The sequence below is a fragment of the Zalophus californianus genome, chromosome 7 (assembly GCF_009762305.2).
Source record: "Zalophus californianus isolate mZalCal1 chromosome 7, mZalCal1.pri.v2, whole genome shotgun sequence".
NCBI lineage: Eukaryota > Metazoa > Chordata > Mammalia > Carnivora > Otariidae > Zalophus > Zalophus californianus.
In genome coordinates, this window is record NC_045601.1 from 99,462,669 (window position 1) to 99,486,586 (window position 23,918).

The window sequence follows — 23,918 nt, forward strand, 5'->3', positions numbered from 1 at the left end:
ATTCTATTTAGAGTGCCCCCCAAAGGAGGTAACATAAATTTACATTGTATAGTATCCTAGGGTTTCTTAGATGATCCCCTAACACTTGCCTAAGTGTGGGTTTCTACATGATAAACATCAGACTATAGATAACTTTTCTGCCACTGCATGGACAGGGTACCAGAATGTAGATGAGGCAAAAAAATTTCCCAGGCGTGGAACTAGACTTATTGGCTTCCCTTAAGGGAAGTCCATGACTGCCATTGGTCTCAGTAGGCTTCAGACCTGTAGTGGGTCCCCTAAGTTCTTGTTCTTGAAGGAGTTACATGTATATTCATATCACATTGTCCTAACAATCAGAGATGGAACAGACCTATAGTACTTCTGGAAACCAAGGAAAGACTTCCCTTGGAGGTTATTTTGTAGGTATAGATATATATAATTAAGATTAAAAAATAATTTTCTTACTAAGCTTCATTTTCCTACATTTAATTCTAAAACTTAGTTAAATCTTTTTTGAACCATCCTTTTCAGGAGGGAAATACCTGCCCGTTTTTCCTTTCCTTTGAAAGGATTACCACCTTGAGAGATGAATCTTATTTTTAGATTGCAGAATTTTCAAGAAAGGATGGAACCCAGATTTAGATTCTATGATACTGGTATACCAAAGGCCCTTAAATTCCTCAGAAATAACCTTAGAGAAGATGCCAAAAACAAAATGTCCATCAAGCTGAGTCACAAACTGTCCTGGTAAATTAATGTTACAACATCTTAATTGATACTAAATAGACATCATAATTAATGGGAGAGTGACACAAATCAAGATGTAAATTATGACAAAAGGGTGCTTATCATGAGATAATAAAAAATAATCCTGCCCCTGGGGCGTGATTCACCACAAAGGCAATGCAGCCAAGTGAGGATCTCTCAGTCTCTTAAGAAAGTGCAGGACAAAAGTCTCTGCATAGAAGATGTTAAAAGGTTTGTTCTAGGAGCGATCTAGATCCTGGTTAGGCATCCAAATCATAAAACCATGGAACTTTAGAGCTAAATATTACCTGAGAGTTGATCTAATTAGAATTCCTGTATTTACAGGTAAAGTGTTGGAAGATTTGGGAAGTCAAATGATAGCCCAAGATCTATGCCTAATATTGTGGAGCTAGGACCACCAGCATACGCTTCCACTCCTGGCCAAACACTCTTCCAGTTGCACATGGAAAATAGCTTTGGCAATGAGCATTGCCTACTCCGGTATTCTCTAAAGTGATTTTCATGGAAGGCTAGTCCCAAGAGGGGGTCTGAGAAAAGCAAGATTCTTAGGTTAATTACATTTAGGATATGCTGTTTACAGTACCTCCATTCCCTGACATTTTCACATTGCATATTCACGCTTTAAAGGCTCTGTGAAATTCTAAGGTTAAAAACAAAAAAGAAAAATATCTATGAATCTTTATTTAATGCAAGGTTGCTCAGATTCATTTGGGAACCACTTTACTGGCACGTGAAACTGTCGATTGTTAAAAAAAAAAAAAAATGCCCCGACCTTCGGTGGTTGTGGAACTCTGATTTCAGCTTCTTTCTTTCGTGCCTGCTATTCGTTTAGGAATTAGGATTTTCAGAAGAAATGTGGCCTATCCATTCTTCGACCTTCCACCCACACATAATTGGTAGCATACAATTACCAGTGAGTCCTATCCTAAAAGAAACGCTAGTTTCTGGGAGAACTTTTTATTAAAAGGAATTTTTCTCTTTTATGCATATTTGTGTATATGTTGGTACCCTCACATTCAACATTACCTTTATATTGAGGTGGATGGACTAACTTTCAGGGAGGGTGGCTTTAATACACAAGAAAAAGAGATGCCTTCTCCTCACACGAGGTATCCCAGTCGGCTGTGTAGTTTGTTTATGCCTATTGTCCTAACATCCTGTTTCATTAGCATCTCCTTTCACTCTCAAAAATGTCCTGATTTATATGTAAATTATGGTCACCCTACTTTGGGAAGTCTCTGTGGGACGGTTGCCTTCTCATTGTTATCGAAATTCATTTGAACAGATGACATACTTTAACATATATTTTATTCAGACAGATGCTGATGGATGGCTTCATTCTTCCTACTATTTCTTGGGGCGGGGGGGTGTTAGTTCCTATTTTCACTTGTGGATTTGTCTTCCTTAATTTAGACTTTTCACCCTTCTGTTTCTCTAAGTTCTGTGGCAGGGCCCTTTCTCTTCTCAATGTACTTGCTCTCCCTGGGCGAAATCTCATTTTCTCTAGTGGTTTCAATTACCATCCACATGCTGATGTCTCCCATATATTTGCATTTATTTCTACCATTTTACTTTGTGCTCCCAGTTGGCAATCAGTTTTTCTTTCTTTCTTTTCTACTTTTCAAACTTGACTTGTCTTGCTTTGAAGAGTATCCTTTTTATATTTACTTATTTGAAAGTTACTCATTTTGTTATGCTTATTTTAGTTATTGGACTTCAATTTTCAACATGCCCTCTTGTCTTAATGAAGTCTAAATTACGACAGCACTGTTAAACTTCACCTGAGCAAGGCAAGGACCTTAAACTCCTTTAACTTCTTTCTTCCTTCCCATCTTGTATGTTACTTTTCTCCCATATCCGTTACACTTCTTAAAATAAACGTTTCATGGAACTATAACATTTATAGAGAAAAGTGCACCAATCACAAGTGAAGAGCTCAGTAGATTTTTATAAAGTAAAAACCATGTAGATATCACTCAGATCAAGAAATAAAACCTTACCTGTTCCTTTGAAATCCCTGCACACCTCTCCCCACCCAACCCCTCTTCTAGCCCCCCAGCCAAAGGGGAACCATTACTCAGACTTCTAGAGACATAGATTAATTTGAATTCCATTCTTGGACTTTATATAAATGGAATCATAGAGTGGTAATTCTTTCGTGCCTGGCTTCTCTGGCACAACACTATATCTGTGAGATTCATTCATGTTTTTATATTTTTTATATGTTACAATAATTTGTTCTTCCAATTATTATGTACTATTTCCCTTTATGAATATACCACAGTTTTTTAAAGGCATGTTGCTATTGATGGACACTTGATTATTTTCAGTTTTGGGCTACTACCAATAATGATGTCATGAACATCCTTTCGTATGTCTCTTGGTGTTCATGCACATGTACTTCTATTGAATATATGCCAAATTATAAAATTGCTGGCTCAGAGGATATCCCTTCAGCTTTAGTGAATAATGCCAAACAATTCCAAGTGTTTACACTTGCACCAGCAGTTTGGGAGAAGGGTTTCACAGCTGCACCCTGAAATTTCTCTTGACCAACATCCTAAGAGTTTTCCTGCCCATCTCCCTAGTATTGGAGCTCTTGTTCCTGATTCCCACATTTTCTTCCTTTCTGATTTTATTATAATTAGTTATAATTAGTTAAAATTTGTTCCTCATTTTATTATAATGTAGCCTTTAGTAACCTTCTTAACAAAGTGGGGGTCTATGGAAGGTAAATATTTTGAGCTACCAACAGAGACCCCCTTCTTCATAGGTTGTCGGTTATGGAACAGCACGTTGGAGTTCATTTTGACTTGGCACTCTGAAGGCAATGCTCGCTCCATTGTGTTCTAGCTTCTAGCATTGAGGTTGAATAGTTTTAAGATACTCTGATTCTATGTTATATAACCTTTTAGGTTTTCTTCTTTGGAAGTTTTTAGAATCTTGTCCCTGGTATTTTGCAGTTTTGGGATGATGTCCCTTGTGTAGCTTTTTGTTCTAACGGCTGTGTTAGGCACTGGATGGGACTTTGCGGTTTAGAAAATATGTTTTTCTCTTCTGAGACGTTTTCTTCAGTCATTTCTCTGATAATTCTCTCCTCATGTTTTTCTTTTTCTTTTTTGGAAGTATTATTATTTGGATATTGAGCCTCCTCGATTGCTTTTCCACTTTTCTTAATGTTCTCTCTGATTTGTCAGCTGTCTTTTTATTCTATTTTCAGGGGTGTTTCCTCAAGTTTTTAATTGAATTGATTATTTCTGCTTTCATTTTTGTTCTTTTTGCTTTTCTGAAAAATCCCTTCTGGGGCTTCTTCTTGTTTCATGGATATAATATACTTATTTCCCTGAGGTTATTAATGTTAGTGTTTAAGTGTTCTTCTGATTTCTATACTGGCTTTGTCTCCACTGGTTTGTTTTTCTTCTTTCTTTTCAGCACCGTCTTTCATGGTGGGGTGCCCTGATAAATTTCTGGTGATTCTCAGGCAGACTATTATTTTTAAGAATAGAAGGGTAAAACACTAACAACTTGACTAGATGGAGTTTTGTTGAAGAGATCTTGTAGAAAATACTAGAAGCAGTTTCTGTTTCATTTTAGATTTTCGAATTTTTATTTTTTATATTAACATACAGTAAAACTGATTCTGTGATTTTAAGCATACATATAATTTAGTGTAACCACCACCATCACCACCATAATGAAGATACAAAACAGTTGGTTCAACCCAAAAAAACTGCCTTAGGTTCCATTTTTTGTAGCCACAGCCACCTCTCAAGTCTAACCCCTGGGGATCTCTAATCTATTGTTTTGTCTTTTGACAAAAGATACTATAGTTTTGTCTTTTGAACAATCATCTAAATGGAATCAGATAGCATGCAACCTTTTGAGACTGGCTTTTTTCACTCTCACATGCCTTTGGGATTTACCTAACTTGTTGCAAGAAGCAGGATTTCATTCCTAATTATTGCTGGGTAGTATTCCATTGTATGGATGTACCACAGTGTGTTTAATCCATTCATTTGTTTAAGGACATTTGAGTTGTTTCCAGATTTGGTTATTACAGATGGAACTGTTATAATCATTTGTGTAAGGATTTTGTATGAACACAAATTTTCCTTTACTTAGGAGTTGGACTGCTAGGTCATATGATGAGAGTTTGTTTAACTTGATAAGAAACTGCCAACCTATATTCCATAGTGGCCACAGCACTTGCTATCATCACTATTTTTTATTTAATCTTCTAATGTGCGTATGTAGTGCATCCTATTGTGATCCTTTGTCCTATTTATGATTTGTAAATATTTTTCCCACTCTATAGCTTGTCTTTTTATTCTCCTGTTTTTATTTGTGCATTACAAATTGTATTTCATGTGGCCAGTTCTCTTGTTCTTTTTTTTTTTTCTTTCTAAATCACAGGGAAGCCTGTGTATGTCAGCTGGGATCAAAACTCCCAAAAGATGGGAACTGATAATCTCTAACACAACCTTTGTTAATTTTGATCTCACTGACTGCGTGTCCATCAGGACCTGTGTGGGCTGTTCCCGAGGACAGGGTAAGTTGTTTGAAGAGATAAGACAGTCGCTAAAGAAGGCCAACATTCAAGTAAATGTGATAAATAGTGATAAAACCTTTGTGATTCATCATTTCTTTCAGTTATAAGATTGCATCAGTAGAAACTGCTGCTCTGATCTGAAAGAAATCCCAGAGGAGGCCAGGTGCTCCCAACGCGACTCTTGTAACCCCCTATTCTTTCCCTATGATGGCATCTGTCACACTCCATCTTCATGGCACCATGTCTCTGTTGGACTCTGAGCTTCATAAAGGCAGGGACCGTGTCTCTCCTGCTCAGAGATTTATCATTAGTACCCAGCAAATCATAAGTTTATGGTTTATCTTTAGTACCCGGGGTCCTGGGTACCCAATGCCCAGTATCATTAGGTGCCTACTAGGCAGTTCATTGATTGAATAAATGGAGTTGGGTGGATAGACATAGGGGTATAAACTAATACACATGCAATCTTTCCTAAAAGAGCCAGAATTCGGTACTTTAGGTTTTCAACAGCCCAAGGCTTGTTGTATACACAAAGAGAACCATAGGAATTCTCGTTCACTTGTTAACCACATCTCTGAGGTGAAGAGAAATACCTTGGAGGACTCATGGGCCAAGGTGAAAAGAAGTAGAGAGCAATCTAGTTGATTTGATCATTGGGTAAACAGCCAAACCAAGTAATTCAAGTAAATATGCTCTTGTGGTTTGAATCACCAATTTAGATAATTGTTTGTTTTTTTAATTAAATGAATAATCAGCAAGTCTCCACTTTACTTTTTTTTTTCTGTATAGGTAGAGTCAAAGATTATTTTTATTTGGGTGGCATCTGAATTGAAGCCTGTAGAAATGATAATAGGAATAAAAAAAAATGCCTTATGGCATTCCCTTCAAATTACAATCCCTCAGTTCTTTAATAGCTTCACTGTTTCATATCATTCATAAGACACTGAAGAAGAGCATACTACTCCTTATGACCTCGAATCTCTTCTCACTGGATGATCTGGACTAAGCTGTCTCTTTCATTTGCTTAAAAATTGTCCATTCCAGGTTCTGTCTGAGGATCTGGGGTGTACAAAGATGAAAAACACATAATTCTTCTCTTCCAGGAGCTCTTGATCTAGGCACAAAAATAAATATTAAGACACTCAACTGTAGTAACTGTGATGAGTACAATCCTAGAGCACGAGACAAGGTCAGTGAAGGAAGCAAGAAAGGGGTCAGGCAAGATTTTATAGAGGTGGATCTTGAGCATGGTTTGGAAAGACAAATAGAAATTTGCAAGGGGGCATCAACAGAGAGAAGTTTCTAGGAATTAGGAACAGCGTATGCAAAAATTGAAATTCCAATAGGACTGAATGGTAGAGCAGTGGGTGGTTGTGGTATTAGGTGAACTACAGAAATTGCAAGAGGCAGAATCCTGGAATCTCGAATGCATGACTTAATTCACTGCAGGGGCTCTACTGGGATGTGGAATGAAAACATCGGGGCCACTAATTATTTGTATCTTACTCTTTTTATTTCCTTTTGGGTATATTTTATAATGTACATAACACAGAAATATAGTAGCATATGTACCGAGGTCCTATGTGTACTCAGTTTCTACATTTTAATGACAGGGGTGTGGGAATTAGAAGGCCCAGGCAGCTGGACCAGCAGCAGTACTGATGAATCACATGCAGGCGGGTGAGAGAAAGACCGCAAACAGTGTAGTCCTATGCTAACACTTAAAAAGGGTGCTGCTATTACCATTTGCCCACGTGGTTGATTGAACCTTGCTTTTGAGGGTGAATGTTTAAAATATGAGCCTCATAACAGATAGGGTTAGACTCCCTATAGAAGAACTAGAGCCGAAAGATCGAACGACTGAGTCACGACCCCTTCACAGTTAAGTAACTAGTAAATTAGTGTTCTGCATCTCTATTTCCCATTGTACCCATTTCTCACCCTTGGTGCTGGTGGTATTTTAAGCTGGATAATTTTTGGTTGTGGGGACTGTCCTGTGCAGTGAGGATGTCTAGCAGCATCCCTGCCCCTATCCACCGGATGCCAGTAGCACGGCCATTCACCCAGCGTTGACAGCCAAACATGGTTCCAAACAGTACCAAATGTCCCCTAGAGGGCAAACCCACCCTGGTTAAGATTCACTGCCTTAGAATACAGGCTGCATGAAGGCAATGCCAATCCTGCTCTTGTTTCCCTCTATGTCTCTAGCGCATACCACAGAGCCTGGCATACAACAAACACTCATGACTTTTTTCCTTGAATAAATAAGTGAGTGAATCATTTGACTGTATAAATATGCAGTTTAAAGTACGAAAAACATCTCAGTGAATTCAGCTGTCATTTGTTATAATAGTCTTTTGTGCCATCTGTAACAGTCTTTCTGTTTTCCAATTTATAGGTGGATTTACTGTGAAGACCAACCAGCTAAAGTTTATAAACTCTCCAAACTTAGTAGCATTTCCATTTCCTCATGCAGCAATTTTGGAAGACTTGGATGGGTCTCTATCTGGGAGAAATAGAAGTCATATTCTTCCTTCTATGGAAACTCTTCCAGCGTCTTGTTTGGTCAATGCAAGCTTCAGTCAGATTGTTCATGGCAGTGTCTGTGGGGAAGATGTTCTCTTTCACCGAATGTCTATTGGTTTGTAAGTTGACTTCACCATACTTTTCAGCTTGCCAATGAGCAGGCATATATTGTTCAGGCTGTTGGGGTTTATAGAAGGGAAATTGTTTTCTAGATTCTACTAGAAGTATTGAGTTCTATAAAAATGATATGGGAATACTTTTGACAGCTGTCAAATCATAAGTTTATGGTCATTGTAAGCTGATTCAAGTGGCAGCTAACTTTCAATATCAGTGGGCCAGATCCCATAGCCCATGACCTCTTATTGACATTTTGAGCTAATGGCTTCTTCTTGAAAAGATTTGCAACCAGTGGAGAATTTGAAAAGTATTTAAATTAGAAGTATTATTAAAAAATTCCAATAATGTCCATTCTCATTTATATACCTGTACTCTCCTCAAGCTCTTTTTAAGTGTTCAATATGCTCTGGCGAAGCAATTGCTGATGCCTTCCTATTACTTGCAAAGTTGCTCCACTCCAGTTCATTTTCCTTGTTAATTTCATGAACTATTGGATCCGTACAATAATATTGGAGCAAGGACTCCTTGGTTATGCTAGTCAAATTACCATTAAGTCAGCAGCTAGGCTGTTTTATAATGCACAATAGGATTGCTTCTGCCCTCTTTAATCTCCAGGTAATGATTGCTGAGTGTCTAGGTTTCTTTTACCTATTTCAGATGCACTGCATATATTTAGCCACCCTTCTTTCTTTCCATTGTCTTAAGTGTCCTAACTGCATGAATATTAAGTCAAGTCATTCAGCCAGACTATGCTGGCGTCTTATTTAAGCCAGTAAACAATATGGTAAGTCAATGTGCTCAGGACTCTGCAAAGTCTGCATTTTGATTGCATATGGAATCAGTATCCTGACATTCTTTTTCATAAGCCATAGCAATACATTGCTAGCATTGACTAGTCTGAAAACTTTCCACTTTTGCTTTCTCAACTGTTTATTATTCTTTCAGATGTTAATGGGCCTAATTCCAGTGAGCAAAACAGCAATGTGGAGAGAGATTTTCATTTCTAATCGTTTCAATTGTGCACAGCATACTTTCTGTTTTCAAATCAGAGATGCATCCTGAGTGTTACTGCTATTTTAGTGATTTTACCAAGGATGTTGTTAATGAGTGTTTGAGACTTATAAAAGATTTATTTCTTAAATACATTTTTTTTCAAATGGGGGAAAATTAAAATAGATTTGTGTAGTTAAAAAGAACATGATAAGATTGCATATTTATTTCTCTGTGTTCTTGATACTCCTTTTTTATGCCCTCCTTTGAGAACTGGAGATTGTCTCTTAGAGAGATACTAAGCAGGGGAATAGGGGGCACAGCCTTCCAGTTATGGAATGAGTAAGTCATGGGAATAAAAGGTACAGCACCAGGAACATAGCGGTATTCTAATAGCATTGTATGGTGGCAGATGGGCGCTACACTTGTGGTGAACTTAACATATAGGGTTGTCGAATCACTATATTATATATCTGAAACTAATGTAACATTGTCCAGCAACTCTACTCAAATAAAAACAAAATCTAAAAATTAAAAACGAAGGGTACTTAGCGATATGGTGGTAAAAGGCTCTGCAGATGTAATCTTGTCTAAGCCTCTATTCTTGGAGAACTTCAGAACCGGATATTTAGGTGCTTACCTTGGCAGGATCATGATCCCAGCACTCAGGGACTGACAAGGTAAAAATGATAATAGTCTTGATACAATATTGTGAGGAGATTCAGAAGGATCCTACTAGGATGAAAGACTAAAGACTTGTCTTGGTTTGGCTGGAATTTTCCTGGTTTCAAAATAGAAAATCTCATGTCCCAGCCTTGAGGAAACCAAGATGGTTGGTCACCCTACTCCCTATGCATCTGTTTAAAAAGTTTCAGGTGGACCTACAGGTCTATGGACAAATGCACAACTACCCCAAAATAATCCTCAGGGAAGTTGCAGCACACTCCCAATGATAAGTCTCTTGGCTATAACGTCCTTACCTCTAAGATAAGGTGACTGGATTCGATGATCTCTTAGGCCTTGCTAGTCAAAGTGCATCAGCATTACCTGGGAGCTCATTAGACATAGGGCATCTCAGACTCCACCACAGACATCCTGAATCAGAATTGCTAGGTGATTGATATTAAAGTTTTAGAAGCACTGCTCTAAGGTCTTTCTAACTTTATTTTTCTATGATTCTATCTCTAGCTATTTGTGCTCAGTGACTTGATCTCTGTCCCAGAGCATTATAACCTCATTAGGAACATGTCAGAGCTAATGAGCAATTTGAATTCAGCATAGATACAAACTTTGCTGCATTTCATGGAGAAAGGATTAATTTGTTGTGCTATTTGCCCTGGAGCAAGCACCCTAAGAGTTGATTTACAAAGCTCGCACAGTCATGATCTTTTGGGGTTGCGTGTTGATGGAGATCTGATATGGCACAAGCACCCTGCTGTCTTCACTTTCAGCTCTTACCTCCCTCCCCCAGCACGAGGCCCCCCAAGGGCAGGGTGTGAGGCCTCACAGAGCTACATAAACAAGGCATCTGTTCGCCCCCCATTTGCTAACAACCAAGTGGCTGGAGTGTGATTTCTTTTTGGGAAGCCCCTGCCTATGGTCCAATTTCACTATAAGTTTTTTGACATTGGAGACCTCCCGTTTCTGTCCCTCACCACCTTATTTAGGTCTGATATATTCCCATGTTTATGGCATTTCCTGTTTTATAGCTTCCTCTGACTCCAGCTGTAACAGCTGGGTTAGCAGAGGTCTATGTATATATTTGAAGTTGGTAATAATATTTAACACTTAGGTGAAGAAAAAATTCCCACTCTCTGCAAGGCAGATTCTAGTTCATGTTTTGTCAAAATGGCAATGTGCTTGATCTGTATGAGTGCTGCTTATATTCTCGCTCTCACTTACCAATTGTAAAAACATTTTCTTTCTGTAGGAGCCACAGGTATTCTGCATAGTGTCCTTGTCCCAGCTTCTGTTACTACAAGTCTCATTCTACCCACCCCATCCTTCCTGATAAGACAGGGGTGGTGTTAGCCCTATTGTGTAAGTCAAGACTTCATTTCAGAAAAATACGTCTGTGGCCATTTTTCTCCAGAGGTCCCGTAATGATGATATGCCTCACATAATTCATTGATTTATGGATTCCCACAAATTTAGATAGATATTTTCTTCTGTATAGGGATAATTACACGGAACAAAGATAATATTAGCAAGAGTTTGTTATGTCTCCTTTATAAGCACTTCTCCCTGTCTCTTAAATGCTAACGTTGGGGCACCTGGCTGGCCAGTCGGTAAAGAGTGTGACTCTTGATCTTAGGGTTGTGAGTTCAAAGCACCACACTGCGTGCAGAGATTACTTGAAAAAATAAATTAAATGCTAGCATTCCTTAGGGTTCTGTGAAGCACTTTCCCTTCTTCTCAAGTCATACTCTTCCCGGGTGATCGGGGTTATTTCACCACTTCAGTTAACATACAGTGATGTTTCCAGATTTTTTTCCCTCTAGTCTATACTGTTCTACTGAACTCCAGACCCATTTATCCAATTGCCCTTAGAATCTTCACTGTCCAATATTGTAGCCACTAGCCACATGTGGCTACCAAGCACTTAAAATGTGGCTAGTCCCTATTGAGATGTGTTGTATGTATAAATTATACTCCATATTTCTAAGATGCTGTAGGAAAAAAATGAGATATCTCAATAACTTGTTTATTTTGATTATGTTGAAGGAATAATATTTCGGAGATATTGGATTAAATATATTACTAAAATTAATTTCACCTATTTCATTTTACTTTTTTAATGTGGTTACTATAGAATTTAAGATAACACCTGTGCCTTGCCTTTTTGGCTTGCATCATATTTCTACTGAGCCCCAATGCTTTCCACTAGAGTATATAGTAGCCCTCTCAAACTCGACTTGTCAAATCTGAATTTATGTTCTTTATCCATAGGCTGTTGCTGTCTGGGTGTTGAGAATTCCTGGATGTTCAGGTGAATGCTTCAGTTATCTAAACCAGAAGCATGGAGTCACCCTTGACTCATCTTTTACCTTATTTCCCACATACATCACCGACGAAGTCCTGTCCACTTTCTCTTGTAAAAAAAAAAAAAAAAAAAAAAATCCTTCTTTTGTCTTTCTACTTCTCTCCTTCCCAACTTCCCCTCTCTAGTCCTCTCATCTGTGGGACCACAACAGCCTCTTAGCTGGCTGCCTTGCAGTGGCCTTATCCTTGAACTTCGTGAATGCAGATCTTGTCTTGCCATCCACTCATTCCCTTGCTTGGAACTTTTTAAGAGCTTCTAGTACCTCCCAAAGACAGTCCCACATTCTTCATGTCTTGCAGGCCCTTCATGACCTGCTCCCTGTTTATCGTTGCAGCCTCATTGCTCAGTGCTCTGCCCTCCCTTCCCCGCATCCTGTGCCTCAGCCACACTCAACTTCTCTGTGCCTTTCAATTCATAAGGTTCAGTTTTCATGAACTCAGCATGAAGTTCATTTTCTCAGGTAAGCTTCCCTGAGTTTCCTGTACAGGTTTGGGTAGCCCTGCTGTGTGCTGGCTCTCTATATTTGCTCTACCCAATACTCAAAGCTCCAGTATAGCTCTATAAATTGTCCATCTCTTGTAGATGGTAAGCAGAGCCAGGATAGGGTTTATTAGTTTGTTTGTTTGACTTACAGTGCCCAATATTGAACACACAGTAACTCAATAAAATTAGTATTTAATAAATGAATATAATTGAAAAAATTGTGGATTCTCCCAGATTTTCCTCTCATGTTCTTACTGTCCATTTCTCTCTTAGAACATGTTTGTGTGGAGTTCATGGCACTCAACGTTTGTTGAGAAGACCCAAGATTGTGATACTATCCTGACTTTATTTCTAAAATTCCTAGGGACATGTAATACTTAAGAATGTTCTTTCATAGTATCTTCTGGGCTTTTGCTTCCTGAAGCTGTAGGTTGACCAGACGATATATTCCAATAGATGACTCCTTCTTTACTCTGCCCCCTGTCCCACCCCTACCGAATTAGCAGTTTGTCAACATTTACTGTTATTTTCCTTCCCTGGTGGTTTAGATGCATCCAGCTGTGATGGGGAGAATAAGAACTCAATCCTCACCATTACCATCTGGGAATTATTATTATTATTGTCATTATTATTATTATTAGTAGTAGTCTAGAGCACTCTATAGGTATTTCAATTGTCATAGAGTTATTCAATTATCAATAAATCAAACCCTGATCTCTCTCTCCTTGTTGACTGTATTGAGTGTGGGAGAAATTAAAAGTTTATAAGATGTTGTAGATGGGCCAACCAGTCCCTCCAAGTTTGTAGGATGTACATAAAATAGTCAGGACACAAGCATATATTTGAAATTATTTTTTGAAGACTAAAGAATAAAGAAGTAAATAAGAATTATTTGTGGGTACCAGCTGTAACTCCCCACCCTTCCTAAAGGGTGTTTCTCTGGACAAGGTGCTTCACCTTAATTTTTTTCTTCAGTTCTCACATCAATAAAATGGACATAATGGTATTTATCTCACAAGGTCATTGCCTGGCATATAGTGAGTACTTAATAAATGTCGTCTTTAAAAGTCTCTGCTAATTGAATAAAATACTATAGATTTTATGCTTCTGAGAAACAAATGCCTGGCAAGGGAATTAAGTAAGCTTAAATGCAGCTTAATCCAATTCTTGAAAAATAAGGAATACTTCCCAATGGTCACATGACATTGTACCGATCCAGCCAAATCTCCCAGCTACTCCTAGAATATGGAGTCATTCTGGACAGTCTTTGATTCACTGTGCTCCAGTACCTTCTACTTCTTTCTTCCTACTTCTGGAGAAGAAAAGGTTAATGTTCTTGTTGATCACCTTGATTCTTAGATCTTGCTTAATATCCTCTCCTGTAGTGCTTGCGTTCAGTTTTTACCTATGTAACTGCTCTTAATGTGTCAGTGTTCAAAGTATGAGGCACCCCCTGCCTCTGCAAATGCAAAAGTAAAGAAGAGTTCAAATGGAAATTTTGGCCTAGCTTTTCCTTTAATAATCGCCTAACTCTCTTTCCTAGGGATAAAGGCATAGCATCACTAATGGTATCTTTTCAGTCCTAAAAAAAAAAAAAAAAAAAGTGAGACAGGAAAATTCCAAGAAGTATCCTTTCTTGTCACCAGAGGTTACAGAAGTAGAAAAAGATCTAAAAATCATAATGGACCCCAGACTGAGGAATATCAACAATACTATATGGTTATTCAATTTCATGAATAATAAAGGGCTATAGTAGCGAGCCGGTAAATATTTAACAACTAGCTCTCTAGAATAAAAAACCCTGATTTGTAGCATTTGCCCAATTCCATGGTGAAAATATTCTCATATGTCCTATTCATGGCTACCATCGTGCTGTCACTGAACGTATTGGGAAGAGGGGCTGACAATGAGTAGTGAGTAAGGGTCAGTCAGCTCCATCACAGCACCAGGTGTGTGTGTGTGTGTGTGTGTGTGTGTGTGTGTATAGAAGGGAAGATGAGTTTCTTAGTCTAAATTCCTACCTGACTCATAAAATTGTTTTTCAATATCCCTGAGAAGTAGTTGTTTGCCTTCTGGGGGCATAGCTCACGTGGTGAAATTCACATGTTCTGAGGTAGTCATTCTGGCTGGATTCAACAGATCAAGAGAAGAGATGCAATCATGTATGAAGGATTATCTTAGGTGGGACATTAGCTATCTATTGCTTCTTTTCATGGATTCAGATATAATAAGCCAGAAGTATTGTCCCAAGTATGCTGCCAAAACTGTAGACACCATCTTTGAGAAGGTGCTAGGTTGATTCAGGGACTTCTCTACAAATTATTATTTGTAGAGAATTATTATTGCTTTAGCCAATTCTGAAAAAGGATAAACAGAGATGGACACCTGCAAAATCATGGGAGGAGTGATGCTGGGGTGTGCCTGTCGGAAACGCAAAGATTATTAAATCATATGGCTTCCTCTCTGCTTCCTGGTTCTATTTGGTATGTGAATTTAGGATTGTTAATAGTTTGGGGGAAAGACTGAGTGTTGTGGCTTTCTTCCTTTTTTAGGTGTCTTGCTCAGAAGGAGAAATATTTTTAAGTGTTCCTCAATCAATAAGGGGATATAAAAATTATTGATACATAGAAAATAGTACTGGATGGTGGCAGGTCAGAGGTAGGATAGTGGTTTTCTGACAAGGACTTGTTATGAGCTCAAGGTATTTTAAAGGATGTTCAAGCAATGCTGTGCTACAAAAAATTGTTGGCTGAGCTCAAAATTCTGATTTCCTCCTCTTTGTGCAGTAAAAGATGAGAGTGACGGCAGCAAGCACTAATATTCAGGAGATGTAGCACCATTTGAGGCTAGTTATTAGGATGTGTCTGGCTTAGGAGATGTGTAATTATAAAGGGTTTATTTCACAGTTGTTCTGAATTGAGAGCATTTAGAGCTCAATGCAATGTTTGTCTTAATACACAGAGATAGGGACCCTCAGGAAAAGTAAGCTAATGGTAAACACAAACCAAGGAGTTAATATTTGTTCTCATTGGTATTGTTGATTGCCTAACAAATCCTTTGTGGGCAGTATACATTCAACAGTTCCACACAGTGTATGGGCACTAAATTACATAACTGTTTATGCAACTAGTATCTTAAATTGATACTTAGGCTGGGAAGTTTTATCAGTAATAGTGCTGTATTTCTAAAGGAAAATATCCCTTAATTAAAAACAATCTCAGTTATTAAAAAAAAAGAAGAACAAAAATTAAGGCACCCTCTTGAACAGGAAAAGAAAAGGAAAGGCTTGTAGTCTTTTTGTCTTTTGGTTATATACAGCGCTATTGCTGATGCAAAGGGAAGGGTTAACATTTAAAATGGACTGGTTGCCTCGTGATTTCTTGCACATAAAGCCATGAGAAGTTCAGGGAGAGACTTCTTCCCCTAGTAATGAAGCTCTCTGCTGCTAATGGCCCATGCAGACTCCCTTGGCTCCTCCAAATTAGAAATACTTTTGTGCTCCTTTGCTTCATTAACAGTAAAGAGAGGGAGATTGGTGGCTATTTAGGGCACAGGGAAATTGGTGGCTATTTAGGGCAAGTGAAAATTGTAGTCATTATGGTTAGTGAATTCTCTTCATGGTGTTCTTCGAGACTTGATGTTCTCTTGGTGCTTTTCAGAAGAGCCAGCCCACCATTGTCATTTGGCCTAGAAGGAGAGGAGTTGATTTCACTTTGGATTTTTGGCTCCCAGTGATGGTCAACACAAGGCATCTTGCCAGTGGGGAGATGGGTCTTTTACATTTTGATTTTCTTTTCGGAATGCACCTTTTCCACTACCAGCTGTAATGAAGGCTTCTTTGATAACCTCCTTCTCTACCTGGATTGAATTATACAAAGCTGGTGCTTCACATGAGGACCTGTAACATTGCATCCCACATAAACCTTAGTTGGGATGGATGGGATGGCTTGATAGGGCCAGGGCAATGCATGAAGAAGGAAGAGGAAAGGATAGTTTAGGATCACAATGTGCTATGGTGGGTCTCTGGTTGATCAGGTGGTTAGCATCAGACTGCTGGATGCCACTTGGAAGGAGAAGGGCATCTGAAGGAAGGTACAATAGTCCCAGAGACAAATAGAACTAAATGAATGTTAGCATTTGGTGGTTTTACAATATTTGAAGATGGGGTCATGTTTATAAGGGCTTTTAGGAACTGGGAAGTATGGTCTGAGAAAATGGCTCTTGCAATAACTGAAGTCACAATACATAGAAACTGAACCCAGGAGAAATTGTACCCTAAAAATTGATTTATAAATGGGATGCTGAGAGAAATTTGAGAAATATTTAAATCTAGTCAAAATGACCTGGAGGGGGCGCCTGGGTGGCTCATTCGGTTAAGCATCTGCCTTCGGCTCAGGTCATGATCCCAGGGGCTTGGGATCGAGCCCCGCATCAGGTTCCTTGCTCAGCAGGAAGCCTGCTTCTCCTTCTCCCTCTGCCATTCCCTCTGCTTGTGCTCTCTGGCTCTGTCTATCTCTATGTCAAATAAATAAATAAAATCTTAAAAAACAAACAAACAAAAGAAACCAAAATGACCTGGAGGATTCTTGTGGCCATACTGCTGAAATTAAGAAGCATTTCTGGAACTATCTACCCAACTGATTGTATTGTAACATACTGAGGTAATATTTTCATAATTTTTAAGATAGTATGCATGATATCTTAAGAAAAGTGTGACAAACATAGATTGCTAAGGCAATGTAAGTGACAAAACATAGGTTGGAGGAACTAAATGTGAACAGATGGATGAATTTGAACAAGTAGAAATCTTCTTTTGGTCTATAATTTTAAAAACTTTGTAAAAGTGGTTTAATTGAGAGCACTTGACTAGGATAAAAGAAATATCGGTTCGTAAGGAAACCTTAGCATTTTTTAATTTTAATTTTAATGTTTTTCTTTAGCATTTTTTTTTAAACCAGGGCTCACTAGAGTGTAGATTGCTTATATATGTCCAGAAGAGGTTTTCTGACCATTATATATAAATGTTTAAGTCTTCATGGCAAGCATCCTATTGAGATGGGGGTTGGCTGTATCAGGGTCTGATAACTTATGATCAAATTGCTTGTCTTCTTCAATTGATAAGTTTATAAGAATTCTTCTCACCCTCACGTGGATTTTCCAGGTAGACTTCCCTGTTGGGGAGAAACATCACCAAGTATCAGTTTGGAGTTTTAACATTCATTCAACAAATATTTATCAAATACCTGCTATGTGAAAGGCAGCCTTATTTGTTACTGTGAATTATTAAGTGGGAATTCTGATTTATCTATGAGTATCTCCTGGATTTAGTTCTTGTGAACCATTTTCCAGGACCCATATGTTTCTGTGAAAACTGAAAGGATACACCTTCAGAATCTGAAATACTCAGAATCATTCTTTGGACTTCGAGAAATCCCACTTTACATACTGATCGGGATACTTACTCTAGCCAACCTATTGACCTCTTTGGTATTTCTTGGTTCCAACTTTATCTCCTCTTAACACATTTGTTTTACATTTATTTCTCAGAAGACTATTTTTAAAATGTATCAGTTGGGACAAATTGTGCTGGATCATCTCCTGGGACTCGGGGACGTGTGGTTTCAGTTGGAGGAAAAGAGAGCCATGATGACTGAGGACAAATGGATAGAAAGTACAAGGAAGAAAATTTAGCTTTCTAAAGATTGTCTAAAGACTAAAATGTAAAAATAAGCTCCATAAATATAATGGTCTTCTATGTGAGAATACGACGTCCCATACCTGGAGGAAGGGACAGGCTGAAATGTGGAGGGAATTCCTACAGTGGATTGGAAGTTAGAACAGATGACCTTCATGTCCATTCTGACTCTAAGAATACGAGTTTAGTATTGTTCTTTCGTTCCAGTGTAAATCCTGATACACGTGTGAAAAACTCTAAGTATCCCAAGCCCGATCAGAGAAAGTCTCTCACCCCAAGCTTTCTAAAGGTTCAGTTAATGTTGCTTCAGGAAATCTGGGAAAAGAGTAGGTTTTTTTTTTTTTATTCCCAAATGCCCTGAACATTTTTCATCCCTTTCATTTTATTAATTAATGAATGAAAGAAACACACGTATTCTTTCAAGAAGTATGTATCAAATACTACATTGCTGGGGCCAGGGTTCTGCACCATAAAGGCTTTTGAGTGTGTTTTTAAATGACCAAATATCCTGGATAAACTGCTAAGCATTAACATAAATAGTGCAGAATGGCAAATCTGGCACATCTGAAGTTTGTTCCTATTTTTTTTTTTAAGATTTACTTATTAATTTGAGAGAGAGACAGAGACAGAGACTGCATAGGTAGGGGAGGGGCAGAGGGAGAGAATCTCAGGCAGACTCCCTGCTGCGTGCAGAGCCCAATGTGGGGCTCGATCTCAGGACCCATGAAATCATGACCTGAGCCAAAACCAAGAGTCAGACACTTAACCGACTGAGCCACCCAGGCGCCCCCTGAGGTTTGTTCTTCAATGAGCTGTGGTAGATATTAACTGGGCTTGGTGATGGTTACTGAATTATCTCAAGAGTTTCACAGTTTTACATATATGTAAGATACATATTATTTACCTCCATTTTTTGAAAAAGGAAATGAAAGTTTAAAGAGGGTCAGTAATTTACCCAAATGCATCCACCCCGCGTATGCGGATATAGATTTCCAGTTTATGCCATTTGATCATAGTGACCAAGCATTTCATGTTAAAAACAGTTTCCTTTTTATAAAATGCACTGGACTGTAAATTGGCTTTGGATATGCTCATGCCACACCTCACTTTGAAAACCCAACATCCTCCTTCGTCTCATTTCCCTCTACTTTGAGAATTTAATTATCTGCCTGCAGCAAAATGCCACAGTTAAAGATTCTCATGAAAACCAAACCAAAGGGGGAAGGACAGTCATAATGTGTATTGATTTTTTTTTTTTTTTACTTTTGCCTTTTATTTTCTGTCCACTTTGACTTTCTTTTAGGGTCCTAGCATGTGGCTAAATCTGCTTGTTTTAGTGAAGTCTTAAAAATCACTTTCTGGGGTGGGTTGTGTAATTTGTAGAAATTAATAAATTTCTGGTTCTGCCTTGTAACATTCACATAATGCTTTTGCCATACTCTGCCTCAATTTCCTAATTTGCTAAAATTCACTTCTAGAAATGCGTTCCATAAACTAGGAAATGGGCACCAGCTGCTTTAGAGAGAGCTCATCCATGCACTCTTCCTTCATATAACAGACATGGTTCGAGTGTCCATTGTGCGCAGATCCTGTGCCAGGGTGGGAGAGACCAAAAAGGACAAAATATCTCTAATTTAAAGATCTCGGTAGGGAAGGCTACTGAAGCCATTTCTGCTGGGTGGTTGGAGGTGGGCTTCTGAGAGTCTAGGCACATTAGGTTCTGGGTCTCAGTCATTGCTTCTCATGAGAATATCTAATAACTATATAATATGTTCTCTGATGCTGATAAAATTGGTCTCTGGCAAAATTCCGGACATGGACATTTCTTTATGAAAATAATAGTATATAGTCCTGGCCTGTATGAACTCGTTAAGATGGCATTTATCAGTGGTCTCAGATCTGAATATTTCTACCTTCAACCCACCAGACCAGTGGAATGCACAAATGATCCAATGACATCTTCCCAACTGGGTTGTTTGACCCACACAGTGATTGTGAAAAGCTCCATAGACATACAGACAAGATGGCCCAAGACATACGTGGAAAGAATAGAAGATGAATTACCACTGATGGGAGAGGAGTGGATTAGATCCAGAATGGACAAATAACTTACCACCCATTTTTTTTTCTTTTTAAATCACCCTAGAGCTAATGCTCCAGATGTTTCTTATGATTTAACCATGACTGACAGCAGAAATAAGACAACCACGGTCACTTATGTACATGATACATTGTCTAACCTTTATGGCTGGATGGCTCTGCTCTTGGATCAAGAGACTTACTCACTGCAGTTTGACACCTCTTGGATCAACAGATCTCTGCAGGTAACCCCAGGAACTCATTCACGGGTATGGTCCATTCCCCAGGGCTTCTTATCTTTCCACCTGTGAAATAGTTTGCAGGAATTAGCATCTTCTGGTGCTGATAAAGAAAACTGCCACAGCATTTTGGCCTGATGAATGTAATCTGAATATAAGATATGGTGGTTATTTTTAATTTTAATTTTTTTTTAACTTAAAAATTTTAGAATCTGTTTGAATCTTGTCTTGAATAACACAATGGTTCTGCCTGAAATTTTAACATTATTAATACAATGAAAAATACCTTCTAAGCATTCTATAGAACTATATTATTAGATTAGGGGTTCAGAACCAACTTACCCCTTAGAGGAGTGTTTGTAGCCAGAGAAAAGGTCTTAACAAAGCATTTTTACGTTGCATACTGCCACCTTGTGGTCAAAGATTAACTTGCAAATAAAGGTCTGGACCTTCATTGGGGTTGGTTGAAGGAGTCCAATCGTTAGGAGCTATGAAGATAGGAATAGCTATGTGGAAATTGGGTGCATTTTCTGAAAGAAAAAAAAAAGCCAAGCTAGTGGATTTCTTCAAGCTTCTCCTCTTCCTTTTAACTCATTTCTCTCTTCCTTCACATTCTCCTTAAAGTCATGAGAGCTGGTCTTAGGTGTGGTATCGTTCAAGGCAGAATCTCCTTTGAGCCTCTCACTACCCTATTCAGAAAGGAGGGTTCTTTCCTTCCTTTGAGGTTCCCATGAGAACATTTTGGGGAATTTTCATAAGGTGAAGGCATCAGAATGATGACGGTAACGGTGGCGATCCTAGTGTCTATCCTGGCTCAATACTCCCTTGCTTTGTGGTGTGGGGCAAGTTACTGAACCTCCGCCTGCCTCAGCTTCTTCATCCGTAAAATGGGTGTGAACTGCTGTATTTCTCAAGTACTCCTTCTGCGTTCTTTGTAGCTCTTTCCTGGCGAAAGCTTTCCTTACTCAATGAGCATTATTGTATTGTTCTCTCACTTCAAGTACTCAGCAACATTTGGCAGCTTTGCTCCTGGGAACTACCTCCTGTTGGTGCACAAGGTCCTGTGGCCTCACCCTGACATCCTCGTAAGGTGTGGGAGTCAGGTGGGGCGGTCCCTTCTGTCTCTGCCGTCACCTGGTCAGGACCAAGGTTGTGACTGGTTCTTCAATACCCAGTTGAGGCAACTCACCTATCTGGGTAAGTATAATTGGATGAGAATATGGAGGGCACAAAGTCGGAAGCCACCATTCACTCTTGAATTCCAAACATTTGTACTGCGAAAGGATGAGGACCTGGCGGGGAGAGCTGTGTGTTACGGTTAAATGGTTGGGCTCTGAAATCAGACTGCCTGGGCAGTTGTCCTGAGTTCCTTGTCCCTCTCCCTTGTGCCCAGCCCTATGTCACCTGAGCCTGATCTACGCTTGAGCCCTGTGACTGAAATTTTAATAGCACTAGAAAGGAGAATATGGTAATTCCCTGGCATTGCTGTCTTTGCCAAATGGATTGCTGTATATTTTATTTGCGCTGAGTTGTACCGTTCAAATTTTATTTCTGACTTGATCAACCATAAATGTAACCTAAAACTATAAAAACTCAGGATGGACAGAGATCCCTGAGACTGTTTTTACCTCTAGAGCTGAATGCAGCCATTAAGTAAGAGCAAAGAGGTGTCATTGACTATGACCGTTCACTTGATATATATTCTAGAACCAAATTTTAATTTCAAATTGTTCTCCTTCTATTACTTAGCATGTCTTGTCCGTTGGCCCGATTTTGTTCATGAACTGCAAACTGACTTAAATGGCCACATGAGCCAAGCATGGTAAAGGAATATTTGTGGCATAATGAAAAAAAAATCAAGTCATGCAGCTACGGATTTTCTTCCCCCTTTTTTATCGTTATTTATTGAATTAATAGCAAATTATACTCTTATACTATTTATACACATATATATGGTAGAAATGCACATCTGTGTAAGTCTGTATATTTATATATAGATGTACATCTGTATGTATTTATGAGCATCTATATGATATAGATGCATTTTTCAGTATAAAACATTTTTATTAGGTAGATAGCCTTTATTAATTGAAATCATTCTTTGTATCAGAATACCCTCGTATCTCCACCTTTAGATAAGGGGAGTTGGAAAAGGACAAGGAAATCACAGAGGGTTGGTTAGAGATGTTTAATGGGCATGGAGACCCTTGTTCTTTAAGACGATTCCTAGTGCTCCACGTACTGGCTTCTGAGGTCATTTGTGCCTCCAGTATCCTCTGGGTGAATGGGGTAGGTAGGTGGCTAGAGCCACTTCTGTTCTCATTCCTGGGCTGGTACAGTGAGGATATGATGATTCAGGGGAAACTGAGGCTTGCGCTGCTCCTCAATGGTGGCGTCCCATGCAATTGTGTTGGATTGGGTAGATTTGGTTATGATTTCAGATATCTTCTGTGTCAAGTTTACAACATCGCTGGGAAGGCTTATAATGCCGTTCGGCAGTGAGGTAGCTGGCAGTGGGTACCTCAAGAGGACCCCAAGCCGTAGAGTTCTAGCTCTCTGCCCGGCATCTTACATTGATTAGCTTGTTACTTTCACTTAATTGTTTTTTGTTTTTTTTTTTTTTTTGGACCGTGTGACTTTATAGGTCTGCAATTGGGGTAATTTACATAAAATAAGAAGAGAGACATAAGTCGAGACCTCACAGTCTATGTGGACATATTCCTGAGATTAAAAAAAAAATGTGGGGAGAGTCGTGTATACAGAAGTTTCATTGTTATTGTAGGGAGACTGCTTGACCTGTTTCAGGGCCATTGAATTTCCTGCCAGACTTTCAGGTGTGGGGAATGGAGAGACCCTGCTCCTATTCCTGGCTGGCTTTTCCTTCAGAGTACCGCTTCCCTGACAATTGGCTGTGTTTCATTCATTTGTTGACCACTTCTAAGTGGACCGTCTTTTTTGTATTGTTTATTTGCAACCTTACCACATCCTCCAGGATGGGAAGTGTCAAACAAAATCACAAAGGTCTTTGTTTCCTCCATTTGGCTACTTTGTGTGTGATTGAAGATACCTGACTAATCTTAGACCCAGCTGAGAAGGGAAGAAAAAAAAAAAATCAGAACCCAGGCATTCTAGCTCCTGGCCCTGGATCTCCCCACTAGAGTGTGCTGCCCACTAAATAATCATTGATCACTGACCAAATAGGGTGTGTGTGTGGGGGGGGGCGGGGTACTAGACAGCTCTGTGGGAGAAAAGTCACTGATCCCTAGTGACAAAGAAAAAAAAATCCTATACATAAAATATGTTTTGAGAGTATTCCTCTTCTCTACCAAGGCAAGTTTTGTCTTTTTTTTTTTTTTTTTTTTAAGCAAATGTCTTTATGGGATGCAGGTTCTTTGGAAAGCTCATGGCCAGAGCTTAGGGTTTAGGGTTTTAATCAGTGGCCGGCTG

The 23,918-nt window shown here is 38.9% G+C and overlaps 1 protein-coding gene across 6 annotated transcripts in view; it reads left to right on the forward strand.

Moving 5' to 3' along the window:
• The window catches only part of PKHD1 (PKHD1 ciliary IPT domain containing fibrocystin/polyductin), a 471,355-nt gene that overhangs the window by 224,244 nt on the left and 223,193 nt on the right, over positions 1-23,918 (forward strand). For 5 of the 6 annotated variants that reach the window (XM_027602298.2, XM_027602300.2, XM_027602303.2 and 2 more), the window contains 4 exons: positions 5,164-5,299; positions 7,698-7,944; positions 20,300-20,477; positions 21,473-21,668. In XM_027602298.2, coding sequence (XP_027458099.2) covers positions 5,164-5,299; positions 7,698-7,944; positions 20,300-20,477; positions 21,473-21,668 — 757 coding nt within the window. The remainder of the gene's footprint in view (positions 1-5,163; positions 5,300-7,697; positions 7,945-20,299; positions 20,478-21,472; positions 21,669-23,918) is intronic. The other variant, XM_027602301.2, reaches the window with a different exon arrangement.